Source organism: Hemiscyllium ocellatum, chromosome 21, assembly GCF_020745735.1.
Source record: "Hemiscyllium ocellatum isolate sHemOce1 chromosome 21, sHemOce1.pat.X.cur, whole genome shotgun sequence".
Taxonomy (NCBI): Eukaryota; Metazoa; Chordata; class Chondrichthyes; order Orectolobiformes; family Hemiscylliidae; genus Hemiscyllium; species Hemiscyllium ocellatum.
Window position 1 is genome coordinate 50209841 of NC_083421.1, and position 14781 is coordinate 50224621.

General features: G+C 38.9%; 1 protein-coding gene across 4 annotated transcripts in view; it reads left to right on the forward strand.

Moving 5' to 3' along the window:
* ttll11 (tubulin tyrosine ligase-like family, member 11) overlaps window positions 1–14781 on the forward strand; it is a 228592-nt gene that overhangs the window by 189707 nt on the left and 24104 nt on the right. For all 4 annotated transcript variants that reach the window (XR_009645820.1, XM_060841449.1, XM_060841448.1 and 1 more), the window contains 2 exons: window positions 2091–2345; window positions 6984–7090. Coding sequence is in view for 3 of the 4 variants with exons in the window: in XM_060841449.1 (XP_060697432.1) it covers window positions 2091–2345; window positions 6984–7090 (362 nt within the window). In the remaining variant the exon portion in view is untranslated. The remainder of the gene's footprint in view (window positions 1–2090; window positions 2346–6983; window positions 7091–14781) is intronic.

Sequence of the window (14781 nt, forward strand, 5' to 3'; positions counted from 1 at the left end):
GCAACACACACTGACAAAATGATCATTAGATTTTTGAGGCTGTTATCTGAGAAACATCAGCTCCAAATGGTAAATTCTGAAGATGAAGCTGATCCTCTGGCATGTTCCATCATATTAAGGTCTTTCTGATCTTAATGAGGGAAGCCCAAAGTGTTGACTGTATGCAGTTCCTCATTTGAAATTGATATTTATTTTCATTGTAGCTAAATATCAAAAAAAAAGCTCCATCCGTTCTTTAAAATGCCTAATTTAGGCAGGACATCTTTTACCTTCCATTTCATGCTGGGGAATTTGGTAATCATCTTCCTGATGCCTCTATTATTTATAAATACTGTCAATGTGTAGGGGATGTATAGACTTGCTACTCCACAGGGAGATTCAACATCACAATTGCAGTGTTTTTTGTTTCCTTTCATAACGTACAATTTAAACCAAGATCATGAATCAGCATTTCTCTATTCCACTAGCATCACATCTTTACAAGCATGCAGGGAAATTAAGATTAAACTATGAAAACAGAGTATTTACATAGGAAAAACCTTGGAATTCACCTTGAGGAAATGTTGAGGAAATCCTTTGTTGAGGCTGTATCTTCCATTCTCCATAAGATCTTTTTCTTGCAAAAGACAATTCAAGACTCCCCTGTTTTCTAACCATCGTCACCTACCACTAAATGCCATGCTACATTTCTTTACTATTTTTCGCTGTGAACCAGGGATTTTTTTTTCTATTTCTACTTTGTTTCCTTTAACACAAAAATGACAGAAATGAACCCTTTGAATGGCATTTCAAAGCCCTGAAGCTTCCTACAACCCATTTTAAAACTGACTGCTGCTCACACAAACCACCTATCTGACCAGTTCACAAATCTTGTACTTGCTGTCAACCATTGCTGTTTGTGGTGTGATTTTGCTTCCATGGATTTCAAGGTACACACAACTTCTGTCCGACTTCCAGTTCTTGGCTGAGGCTTTTCCTATGATCTTCAGTTTCAAATTTACATTGCAGTCTTCATGTTGTCTAAGTAAACCCAGCAGTTATCACCATTTTGAGGTTTTGTGTTTACATACACAAATTTACCATACTTATCCCTGGTAATGCTTTTAGGTTCTGTAAATTTGAATTCTGGTATAGGATTACTCTGCAGGCAGCTTTGTGACAAAAGCTTAGAATTAACCTGATGTTGTGATGTTTTAAACTTTGTCCACCCCAGTCTAATACTGGCTCCTCAAAATCAATAAAAGCTCAGAAATAATTGTTTCAGGAAGACATAGCTACACCCTTTCATTACATGCTGCAAGTCAGAGTGGCAACACCTGCTAATGTTCTATATCTTGGTTCCTCGCTTAATAGATTTTCTTAAAGTGCTATTGCAACAAATACTGTAACTTGGCACTCTCCATTCACAGGACTTCTGTCCCAATTTGCAAAAAGAATGAATGCAGTCAGTGCATAATTTCAGGCTGACATGCTGGATTACCAGCACCATCCCATCCCCAGGCCATTTTTCAGAGGCTGGTTTAGTGCAGAACAATTGCCTACCTGCAAGTAGCAGGCAGCATAGAAAGAAAATTTAAGGTCATTGTTCAGAGGCCAGCTGCACGTTCAACCAAGTTCTACTCCAATGTGTTTTCTGTCTGTTGGTAAGTCAAATCTGAAAATCAAGCTGACATCCAGGCAGGGATTGGTCTGGAAACATAGTCAAATTCTATTCCATACCAAAAAACCATCTGAAACTCCACCCTTCTCCTGCCTGCACAATTGCTGAAATCATTTTGGAGCCTTTGTCCAAGTTACATCACATTGGATAATAAGAAAACTTTTTATCTCTCATTAGGTTTACATATGACATCAAGAAATGCAATACAGGTCATTTGTTATAACACACGTTCGACAACATAAATTCACTGTAACGCAATTACAACATTAACACTTTAAGCGCTGTTTCTAAAGCATGATTTTCTAGAACTTGGAGTTGCATAGGTTGAATGTATAAAGCTTGAATTGATCTGTTAAACTACAAATTTAGTGCTAAAGAAAGCCAATAAAAGTTCTGAACTGACTATACTTCAATATCTTTCCATTTATAGATCATGCCTCACTGATGTTGCAGCAGATAGTGACAAAGAGAAGACAACTGAAGCTGAACTACACGACATGAATGGGACTCCCTCTAGCAAAGAGCAGAACTTGTCATCCCTCTGCTTGAAACAAGTCTTTCCTAAATATTCTAGACAATTCAGTTACCTGCTGATTGTGGACCGTATTGCTCTACTGTTTATCAGATTCCTGGGCATTAAAGGAAGTATGAAACTTGGTCCAACAGGATTTCGGACTTTCATCAGGTCAGTGAATTCACACTATTACAGTCTTTAGCATCAAATTTGATTTCCTGGGATGTATATCAGAATTAAAAAGAGGACGTTTGTTCGCTTACAAAATATTTAGCCCCCAATTTCTGTTGCTTATTCACAATATCTTCATAATTTATCACATGCTCTGTGAATTAAAATTTCCATGCAATAAAATGCAGTAAATGAAATATGATTTATAGTATATCATAGTGTCAAACATGCATAGCAATTGATTTGATCAGTAAATCAGATTTGCTATCTGTACCACTGTCAAGTTAAATTCAAAACTAACAATAAAAGCATAACCAATACCCTTTAATTTTTTGGATATACTATGCACAAAAATACACATAACATTTTCACTTCTGTTAGAAAATAAACAATTTCACCTTGATGTGTTTCTTTAGGCAGTGTCATATAAGAGCCAATATAGCTCGTTAGTAATTTTAGTTCCATAGTGAATGCATTTTACCAAATAATTCTATTTTGCAGAATTTTAAACCAAGCATTCTTGAAAAACAATGATCTGTAACTTGTGCAGATATCACATTTAGGTGGTAATATTTAAAACTTAAAATTTAAATTTGATCCCATTCTAACTCATCAATTTTTTAACCCCTCATTTGGAAAGTTGGCCTCAGTGAGTTGATCTGAAAAGCAAGCTTGGTTTCACAATTGAGCTTGTGACTTTTCATTCACAAATGAGGCCGCACAAGTCTTTACTTCAAATGAAGAAACTGCTGCTATGTGGGAGTGGAGTAAAGCTGGCAGTGGAAAGTTGCGATAAAAGCCTAAGGAACGCATCTCAGATTAAGCTCAGTTGGAGCAGCAGCTAAACCCTGAAAGAAACTCTGCCAGAATTTGAAATGGCTGACAAAAGGAATATCAACATAAAATTGTGAGCTGATTGGTAGATAGTAGTAGTGGTCAATCTTATTTTCAAGTTTTAGCAAAGTTTTACCACCAATGTGTATACTAATACAATATTTGAAAATCAACATAAATAAGTTAATAATATAACAATAAATATAACTAAATTCATTTTAAAAATCATTAAAAATGGCATTACAGCTGGTGTATGAAGCTGAAGTATGTAGGAGCTTAAGGATACCATTGTAATTGAGGGCAAACATATCTGTGCCATGTTTGAAGTTTGAGCAACTTTGACTGAGAGTTTATGAGCTGTGTGTTAAATTGTAGACGCTGTGATGCATCAGGAAATGAAGACATTACCTGGCAGTCACACCTCCTAGGATAGGGTGTTCTGATATAATCAGTGGTTAGGGACAGGAGGCTGTGACCATAGTAGGGTAGTTAAGAGGACCCAGAGGAAAGGTGTATATTAGTGTCAGCCTCTGCAATTATCCAATAGGTTTGAGGATCTTTCGGCTTGTTTAGAAGAGGGCAGGGGCTGTGGGATGGATGAGCTAAAGGACTATGGCACCATTGCAAAGAAACCCCTACAAATAGTGGGGGAACTAAACAAATTCTAGTGCTGCTAGGGAACAGCATGGGGGGTGGGGTAGTATTGTGTGGTATTGACATAGTTCTCTGCAGCAAGGTGTGTTGTCTGGCTAGTGCCAGATTTCAGGAAATCAGCTCTTGGGTGGAGAAGAACTTACAATGGAAGGGGGACGGGAAAAGTTATTGTAGTCCATGTAGGCACCAATGACATTGGTAGAACAAGGAAAGAGGTTCTGCACAGTCCGTAAGAGGAGCTAGAGACCAAATTAAGAAGCAGAACCTCAAAGGTTATCATATCTGGATATTACACATAGTTTAAGGGAGAGAAATGTGGTCCAAAACTAAAGATTTGAATTTAAACAAGGGCAATGTGGCCATGAAAGCAGAGCTACAAAAATGAACTGGTAATTTTGGTTAAGATACAGCAATGTAGTGACAAATATTTAAGGGATATTCCAGAAAGGGGACAACAGACACATTCCAGCAAATAAGTAAAGTTCTTAGGGATGGACCCACCATCCATGAATAATTTTAAAAAGTCAGTTAGTATCAAACTCAAAGAAAAGACATATGATTGTGCAAAGACAATTGGCAAGTCAGAAGATTGGACAGAATATAGTTAAAAACAAAACATTATTAGACTATTAATAAGGAGGGGGAATAGAGAATGAGAGAAAATTAGCTAAAAATAAAGTACAAACAGGAAAAAAATGTTTGAAAAGTTAACAAAATATTGGACGTACTAACTAAAGGTGAGGACAAATAGATCACAGATGAGTGGACAGATATTTTGCATAAGATTTCACTGAAGAGGACATGAGTACCATCTCAGAACTAATTATAGATCAAGAATTAACAGGGAGAAACCAAGAAATTCACAATTCCCAGGAAAGTAGTGAGTTATGTTGTTGGAACTGCAAGTTGAACAAGTCTCTGGGTCCTGATAGATTTAATTCTTATCTCATCTTAAAAGAAGTAGCTAGTGAAATAGTTGGTGTGTTAGTTTTTCAATTTACAAAATTCGCTAGATTTGAGGAAGGTTCCTTCAGATTGGAAAATAGATAATGTAACCTCTTTATTCAAAATGGGAGGGAGGCAGAAGGCAAGAAACTAGAGGTCAGTTAGCTTAACGTCTGTCTTATGAATGCAGGTAAAAGTTGCAACATTTAAAAGACATTTGGTTAAATACATGAATAGGAAAACTTTGGAGGAATATGGGCCAAATGCAAGCAAGTGGGATTAGTTTAGTTTGGGAACATAGATTGTTTGGACTGAAGGGTCTATTTCCATGCTGTATGCCTCTATGACTCTATATATAAAAGTGCTGTGGCACAACAATCTGCATTTACTTAAAACTAAAATTATGTGGCTTCTGTCAGTTAAAAAAAAACAGAAAATGCAGAAATTAAGTCAGACAATATGTTAAGGAAGAGAAAATGTGTTAGGGTTTTAGGCCGATGACCCATTGGAATTGGAAGAAGTGAGATCTAACAATTTATAAACAAGTAATCAGGTGGTGCAAGCTTAAGGATTAGAACCTAATCTTTCTAAAAGATACTTTCTTAAGCCACCTAGCCTCAACCCTTCAGATCATAACTACTGTCCCCATTTTCTCAGACATATGCTGGTAATTTTGGGGAGGTGACGCTTTAGCGATATTACCACTAGACTACTAATCCAGAGACCCAAATAAAATTCTGGAGAACCAGGTTCAAATCCCACCATGGAAGATAATGGAATTTGAATTCAATAAAATTCTGGAATTAAGTGTCTAATGATGACCGTTGTCGATTGTTTGAAAACCCATCTGGTTCACAAATGTTCTTTAGGGAAGGAAACTGCCATCCTTACCTGATCTGGCCCATATGTGACCCCAGACCCACAGCAATGTGGTTGACTCTTAGCTGCCCTTTGGGCAATTAGAGATGGGCAATAAATGTTGGCCTAGCCAGTGATGCCCCATCCCATGAATAAATTTTAAAAATGTTTCAGCCATTGCTGTTTACACCTTATCTTTTGTTTCTTTATTGCCGCATTTACTACTCCCATTGGTGGGTAGTGTTCTTTAGGGAAGAAAATTGATTATGCTGACTTGGTTAGGCTCAAATGTATTTTCAGTCCCATATACACATCAAGCTGTGAAGTCACCAAGCGAGTCATTCACTTGTATTGAAACATTCTCTGCCAACTAGTGATGGGCAATAAATTCTGACCTTGCCAGTGGCACCTACATTTTGGTACAAATAAAAATAAATTAATGCAATACTAATACAAATGTTGATGCTGCTAAAGATCATTCTGTTGTTTTAAGTTTTTATTTATATGTTGGCTGTTATATGTCCAAGCTGTTTCTGTTTATTAATAACCTCCAGCCACTCACTGAGAACTATCTAATCTATCAAGCTTGGTTTTTTTGTGAGCCTCCAAATTCCTTTACTGCACTGTTAGGAATTGAGTCATCAGCTGTCTCAAACATGACCTCTGGTATTCACTCTTTAAACTTCTCTCGCTCATAGCAACTCAAGTTCCACTATTGTCTGATTATGCACCCGTGCAGTTCAATTAAATGTTTTCCAAAAAAAACAAAAATAGAGTTTTAGTGGAACAGGAAAGCTGATTTAAAATGAATGAACTAAATATGTTATTTTAAATAATAAATGAGAATCGATAGTCATTTTTCTTTAATCTATTTCACTGTTCCACTATCTAAGTAAGGGAAGCCCCATTGATGCTTTGCTCGCAGTCTCCTCTAGTAAGTCATTGTTCTTATGGAATCAAACCTACATTATGTAAAATTTATGACATCTTGATAAAATGTACTTTACATTGGTGGCTATTTGTTATTTTTAATAAACACTTTTTGATGGGTTTTGGAATACTTTTCCCCATATCTCATCTTAGCTATGATTAATAAGGTACTTTCCACCTACAGTAATGTTTCAACCTGTATTCACTTTTATCCTCTAAGCAGTGGGACTGACTATGTATTAACTTCCAAAATGTTTTTCAAACATCAAGAAATTAATGTTTGAGATATTGTTTAGTCTTCATCATTGATTGCTGTTTAACATACGGTATCAACCTACAATTCATTTCTTATATAAAATGTTATATACTGCATTTATGGCTTTTATATTCCCAATGCTTTTTGATTTTACATTGTAGGACCTGTAAACTCAGCAACAGTAACCTGTCAATGGCATCTGTTGATATTTTATACATTGATATTGCACGAAGATGGAATGTCATTCGTGGGGACAGAGGAGAATCTGGTAACTAAATGTTTTCTGCTGTTCTTTCTTGCATTTCTGACTGAATAACTAATTGGTTATTTATTCTTAATGATTGAATGTGATGCCTATTTATTTTTCACACAGCTGATTTTTTTTTGAGACAGAACTTTGGTCTATCCACAAGTTGAAATTGTGGTTAAAACAAAATCATGCCAATTAAAAGCAAAAAAACTTGCATTAGAAATGGAATCCTCTTTTCTTTTATGTATTTATAGAGAATACATGTTGCTGAAGTATACGTAGGAATTCTTAAGGGATTAATATATGCATGACTCTTTCAATCTTTCATCAAGGACTGGAACCTCATAAACATCAAATCTGGGTGTCAGAGAAGCAGAACTGAAAAACTGAAGTTGTCAGATATGTTTTCTGTTCAAATGAAACGGATCATTAAAGATTAGAGATTAATCTTTAATATGTTCAAAAAATTGTGATCTGTTGACGGCACAAAATTTTTGACAGTTTCCTCAGGCATCTTGAAAGGTCATTTGAATGTTAATTAAACTGAAGCCTCTCCCATCTTAGTTCATGCATTGCAATATGAGAATCAGTACATTTTAAACTACTTTGATTCTTTATAACCTGTACCACGTCAGTTTAAAGTTAAATAAATGTTTCAGATCACTAGAAATGAAAGCATATAAACTCCATAAGAGTTGAAGCCAACTTCACAGCTTATAACTGAAAAATGTCAGATAAATATGCATTTAAGTAAACAAATAGCATTTATATTTTGTGGCATTTATGAAAGCCCAGTACTTTTGGGACAGGACTTTAGACCACAAAGGAATTATTGATTAAAATGTTTATCTCTGACCTGTTAGCTGGAATGCTTTACACCCTGTTGCTTTGCTGAAAAGTGGATATGAATTCATCTTCACATCTAGTACTTAGATCTCTGCATGTGAATTAGTACTCTGTCTCACTTACTGTCCTTTTTTCTTATTCAGTTGAGATTGGAAAATCACCACAGATAGAAATGGGCAGGAGAAAACTGATTCAACTCAAATAATCAATTAACCTGGTACAAGGTTGATTTATTCAATTCAATTCAACACAAACTATTTAAGTTTAAACAATGAGTGGTGAAATATCCAGTTGGAAAGCTGAGGTGGCGTGGCATTTGATTTTTAAAAATAGTCTTGGCAGTCAAAGGAAACTGAAAACTGGCTCAGGAATTGTGTTGCAGAACTAACTTGTGGTTATTGCTTGAAATGCAGACAGCTTGTTAACTTGTTGCTGCCTGCTCATTATAATGACTTCTCCTTACATCTAGCAAATACCCAGAGTGAACTCAGAAACAATTTCCTTACACCACTTAAAGCCAGCTTGCAATGGTTAAGGCTCACCTGCATATCTTGAATAGGATGATTTAAAGTAGATTTTGGGAATTGTGCAGAAAAATGAATTTGTGCTGGGAAGCAATGAGAAAACACATAATGTGCTCAAAGATCTTTGGACATTGCATTGAAGACCTAAATGGAGGTCACGTAAAGAAGGCTAGAGGAGCAGGAATAATTTTCGTCCATGGTCAAAAGGAAATTACAGAGAATAGTTGTTAAGGTCAATGCCTAGAATCAAATTCTGAGAACCTGATCATAGGATTCGAAGAATTTTAGTGACTTCATACAAGTGATTAAGGTCAACAAATGCATCTTCAAATATCTTAAACTGCCAACTGTACATTGGCCTGAGGTATTGCTCGGTACATCACATCTCCCATTACATGCCTAAGAAAAACCTCTATTAATCAGGCTTCATTACCACTATTCATATTCTTGAACTCCTCTCAATCTTAGCATGGCTGTAAGCCTCAAACCCATATCCCGCACATGGGACACACTGCCAGTTTTTCGAACATGGCAGCCATGTTATACAGACAGATTACACCACATTTATCAACACACTTCCTCTCTTGCAGGGCAAGAGAGGAACTGACTGGAAGTGAATAGACGTATTGTGTCCAATTGTCTGCATGAAGGAGAAAGTGCTGGCCATTTGTGGAACAGCTGTGGCGAGCAACAATTATCTTTAAACCTAATCCTCCTCCTCACATCTCACTTTCTCTTCATCCCACAATCCTTTCTGATTCTAATGATCTAAGTATGTATCTCCAATTTTCAGACACTCCCCTCATGCCCACCTTACCCTTACATCATTTTTCCTTTCAGAGATCCAAGAAATGCAATCAGTCCAGGCATTGATGAAGATGTAAATAACCCCATCACTTGATTTTACACTCTCAAGACACCAGTCCAAGATATTACCAATGCACATCTCATAGAAGATAGGTTAGAAGAAAGATATGTACACAACCATACACCAGACACAATTTTTTATGTTCAGGGCAGAAGGCAAGCCTAGTACAGGTGCCAACTCACCAGAAAGTAAAGTAATGCATGGGGTTCACTGCAGAAGACTCCGATAAGAACTTTGATAAACAACTTAGAAAAAAATTAAATAAAAACAGAAAATGCTGCAATTAGTCAATGTTGCATCAGTGAGAGAAATGTTAAAATATCAAGATGGAAGTCTAAAATAGGATAGATTCATAGAATCCCTACGGTACGGAAGCTGGCCCTTTAGCCCAACAAGTCCACACCAACCCTCTGAACAGTAACCCACCCAGACCCATTCCCTACCCTATTATCCTATCTTTACCCCTGACGAATGCACCCACCCTACACATCCCTGAACTCTGTGGCCTATTTAGCATGGCCAATTCACATAACCTGCACATCTTTGGATTGTGGGAGGAGACCTGAGCACTTGGGGGAAACCCACGCAGACTCCACACAGACAGTTGCCCGAGGCTGGAATTGAACCCAGGTCTGTGAGGCAGCAGTGGTAACCACAACCACCATGCTGCCACGGTGGTAGTGGGTTGGCAGTGAGGAGACTTGGGTTAAAATTTCCAATATTTATGCAAAGCATATGTTTGAATGAGATTCATGGCAGCCAATTTGCCATGACCCATCACAACTTTTGTCATGCGATTTTCCAATCTCCAACTCATTAATTAAGGAACTGACCTCTTTTCCATCTGTCCGATGGAATTGTGCAGCAGGAAAGGTGGAAATGTCAGGATTTTGTGACATTTATGCCACTAGCCCCATATTTAAACATTGCCCACTCACCATGCAGAGCGTCTAAGCCAAGAACTACCTCTGACACTATGGTGTTCTTGCATTATCCCAAAGAAAATAGTTCTGAAGGGAAGTTAAATCCTTGTGTTGCAGAGACAAGTGCTGAGGTGGTGGAAAGGAGGTGTCAAAGGCTGACCACCAAAGAAGGCCAAGCCATTCAGTTCAGCCAGCCTAGACTGAGATGGTGGCCTGAATAAATGTAGTGTCTCGGGTGAAATGGAATGTAGAGCAATGCAGGGAGAAGATGAATGATCTTCTTTACTCTGCAACTGTAAGTGCCACCATTTCTTTCTGCTACCTCTAATCCTAGATCCCCATACAATATATGTTTCCCACTACACATACATCTCAACAAGGCTTATGGATGATGACTGTTACTATTTCAATCAATATGTCCACATAATGTCTGTCATCCACTTCATCCCCCCAAACTACTAATTCACCCTGTCCTTGCTCTTCCAATTCACTGTGAACACTTCTCCTGCTCTGCATCACCACTTCTCCTGCACCTGCATCACCACTAACAGCTCTCCCATCTACTTATCCCATCCATACTCAAACTTTTCTTTCATTAATTCATGAGATGAAAGCATTGCTGGCTAGACTAGTATCCAACACTGATCCCTAATTGTCCAGAGAGTAGTTAAGAGTCAACCCACATTACTGTTGGTCTGGAGTCACATGTAGACAAGACTAAGTAAGAATGACAGTTTCCTTCCCAACAGGGCATTAGTTAATCGTAGGGGCTTTTTCTGACAATCAGCAATGGATTCACAGTCATCATTAGACTCTTAATTCCAGATATTTATTGAATTCAAATTCCACTATCTGTCTTGATGGAATTTGAGCATGGATCCCGAGAACATTACCTGGGTTTCTAAATTGATAATTCCACTAGGCCATTGCCTCCCCAACTTCCTTTTGCCTCATTACAGGAAAAAATGTCTCATTGGCCAAGAAGGACCTGAGGCAAGGTGGCAGGCGTAAGGTCTCTCACACCATATGAAGAGAAAGTGCTTGATTGGTTGGACAAGAATGAGATAACAGCCTACTTCCATTGCATCCTCCACCAGTTCAGAGACTTGCACTTCAGAGGGTTCTCTATCTAGGTTAGACTCAACAGCACAATCTGGTCAGCATATCGGTGACATACCCCTGTAGCTGACCAAGAAAGAAATGTCCCAGGTCTATAACAGAGGATCGCTGGAGACAAACACCCACACAATCCCAGGCAGAACATGATTCCCTGGTCTCAGCTAATGCTTCCTCTAAGCTGCATAAAGAACTGTTAACCCAGCCCAGCCCATATCCTATGAATAAATTATAAAATCCTCACTCCAGTGCTCCTTCTTCTCAGGGAGAGAGGATGGTGTCAACAGGCCAACTGTAGGGAGCAGGGGCCACACATAATTATGTGGTAGGAATCTGGAACTCATTGCCTGTAAGGATGGTAGAGGCAGAAACTTTTAAAACATCTTGGAAAATGGAATTAGAATAGTTAGGTGTTTGTGTTTGACCAGTGCAGACTTGATGGGCTAAAGGCCTTTTTCTATACTATAGACTTCTATGATTTAGAACACGTAGATCTCATCTGCTGAAGCCTTAAAAGCAATCTAGCTTTAGCAGCACACAGTGTGAGTGCCCTGTTTAACTGACTGCTGCTTTCTCTCTAATGGTGAGTAGACTTGTAAAGTGTAGATACCTGAAATTGGGGTCACCCAATGATACTAAGCATACAATCATATGGATGAGCAGACATTTATTCAGCCCCGAAAAGTTTAAGGATTACAAAAATAATGAATTTCACATGCACTTTCAACTGACCAGGACTCCTTGCCAAATAACAGAAAGTTACGGAAAGAAAGGAAATCTAAATCCAGCTCATTCATTCGGGAAGTTGGCTTGAATTAGGTCTGGCTTCTCACACTCCATGGTGCATAGCTGTATCATACTTGCTTAGTAGATGTCCAGAGGCTCATCTTCAGAAAATTGCTGCTGATCCCCTATTTTCTCTGCATTCAGAACATCCCCCTTTTATTGGTTCCAGTTGTGAAGACAACAGCATACCACAATGATGCTGGAAGTCGCAGCTAAAGTGCAAAACCGCAAGAGCCCAATTCTAGGCATCAAAACCTCATCTTTTGCTTATCTATGGCCCTGGTTAAAGCATGGACTTCTTTTTAAATCTGAGGATTATGTAAAGGCATCATTGAATGCCATCAGCCATGTTTGAAGGTAATAGCCCTTGTCTCCTTGAAGCCATCTCTGTACCGTTCAATAACCTAAAAACCTGTGAATTTTCTGGTACATCATGGCTGCATCCAGGATATCTGATGCACACCTCCAAAATCTGGTACCAATGGTCACAGATAAGCTGAACGTTGATGGAATAGAAGCCTTTTCTCCAGAGACATCGTTAGGTACATGGTGGGGCATTTTCAAAGCAACAGGGTGCAGGCTAAAGCACACTGTACCTGGGGGAACATAGCAATGTTAGAGAATCCAACCTCCTGAACTGCTTGATCTTCTTCATCACAGGAGGTGGATATAAACTGGTGTAATCTGCCTTCCTGTTCTTGCCACCAAAGTGGATAACCATACATTTATCCATATTAAACTGCATCTGCCATGCATCTGACCACTCACCTAACCTGTCCAGGTCACCCTGTAATCTCCTAACGTCCTCCTCACATTTCACCCTGCCACCCAGCTTAGTATCATCAGCAAATTTGCTATTGTTATTACTAATACCATCTTCTATATCATTAACATATATTGTAAAAAGCTGCGGTCTCAGCACTGATCCCTGCGGTACCCCACTGGTCACTGTCTGCCATTCTGAAATGGAGACGTTTATCCCTACTCTTTGTTTCCTATCAGTCAACCAGCTTTCAATCCAAGTTAGTACTTTGCCCTCAGTACCATACGCCCTAATTTTGCTCACTAACCTCCTATGTGGGACTTTATCAAAAGTTTTCTGAAAGTCCAGGTACACGACATCTACTGGATTTCCCTCGTCCATCTTCAGAGTTACATCCTCAAAAAATTCCAGAAGATTAGTCAAGCATTATTTCCCCTTCATAAATCCATGCTGACTCCGACCTATCCTGTTACTACTATCCAGATGTGTCATAATTTCATTCTTTATAACAAACTCCAGCAACTTCCCCCCCCCCCCCCCACTGAGGTCAGACTAACTGGTCTGTAGTTTCCTGCTTTCTCTCTCCCATTGTTGTGGTTCTGTTCGCCGAGCTGGAAGTTTTTGCTGCAAACGTTTCGTTCCCTGGCTAGGGAACATCATCAGTGCTATTGGAGCCTCCTGTGAAGCGCTGCTTTGATGTTTCTTCCGGTATTTATAGTGGTTTGTTCTTGCCACTTCTGGGTGTCAGTTTCAGCTGTAGTAGTTTGTATATGGGGTCCAGGTCCATGTGTCTGTTGATGGATGTTCTTGCCGCTTCCGGGTGTCAGTTTCAGCTGTAGTGGTTTGTATATGGGGTCCAGGTCCATGTGTCTGTTAATGGAGTTTGTGAATGAATGCCATGCTTCTAGGAATTCCCTGGCTGTTCTCTGTCTGGCTTGTCCTATGATGGTAGTGTTTTCCCAGTCAAATTCATGTTCCTGGTTGTCTGAGTGTATGGCTACTAGGGATAGCTGGTCGTGTCGTTTTGTGGCTAGCTGATGTTCATGGATGCGGATTGTTAGCTGTCTTCCTGTTTGTCCTATATAGTGTTTTGTGCAGTCCTTGCATGGTATTTTGTAAACTACGTTAGTTTGGCTCGTGCTGGCTATTGGGTCCTTTGTTCTAGTGAGTTGTTGTCTGAGTGTGGAAGTTGGCTTGTGTGCTGTTATGAGTCCTAAGGGTCGCAGTAGTCTGGCTGTCAGTCCAAATCTTCAACCAGACTTTCTCTCTCCCACCTTTCTTAAAAAGCGGTACAACATTAGCCACCCTCCAATCCGCAGGAACTGATCCCGAATCTATTGAACTCTGGAAAATAATCACCAACGCATCCACGATTTCTCGAGCCACCTCCTTCAGTACCCTGGGATGTAGACCATCAGGCCCCAGGGACTTATCAACCTTCGGACCTAACAGTCTCTCCAACACCAATTCCTGGCAAATATAAATTTCCTTAAGTGCAGGTCCTTCAGCCACTGTTACCTCAGGGAGATTGCTTGTGTCTTCCCCAGTGAACACAGATCTGAAGTAACAATTCAATTCTTCTGCCATTTCTTTGTTCCCCGTGATATATTCCCCTGTTTCTGTCTTCAAGGGCCCAATTTTAGTCTTAACCATTTTTTTGCCTTTCACATACCTAAAAAAGCTTTTACTATCCTCCTTTATATTTTTGGCCAGTTTACCTTCGTACCTCATTTTTTCTCTGTGTATTTCCTTCTTAGTAATCCTCTATTGTTCTTTTAAAAACTTCCCAGTCTTCCTTTTTCCCACTTATCTTTGCTATGTTATACTTTTTCTCTTTTCTCTTTTCACTTTAAATTTTTCTTAACTTCCCTCGTCAGCCACGG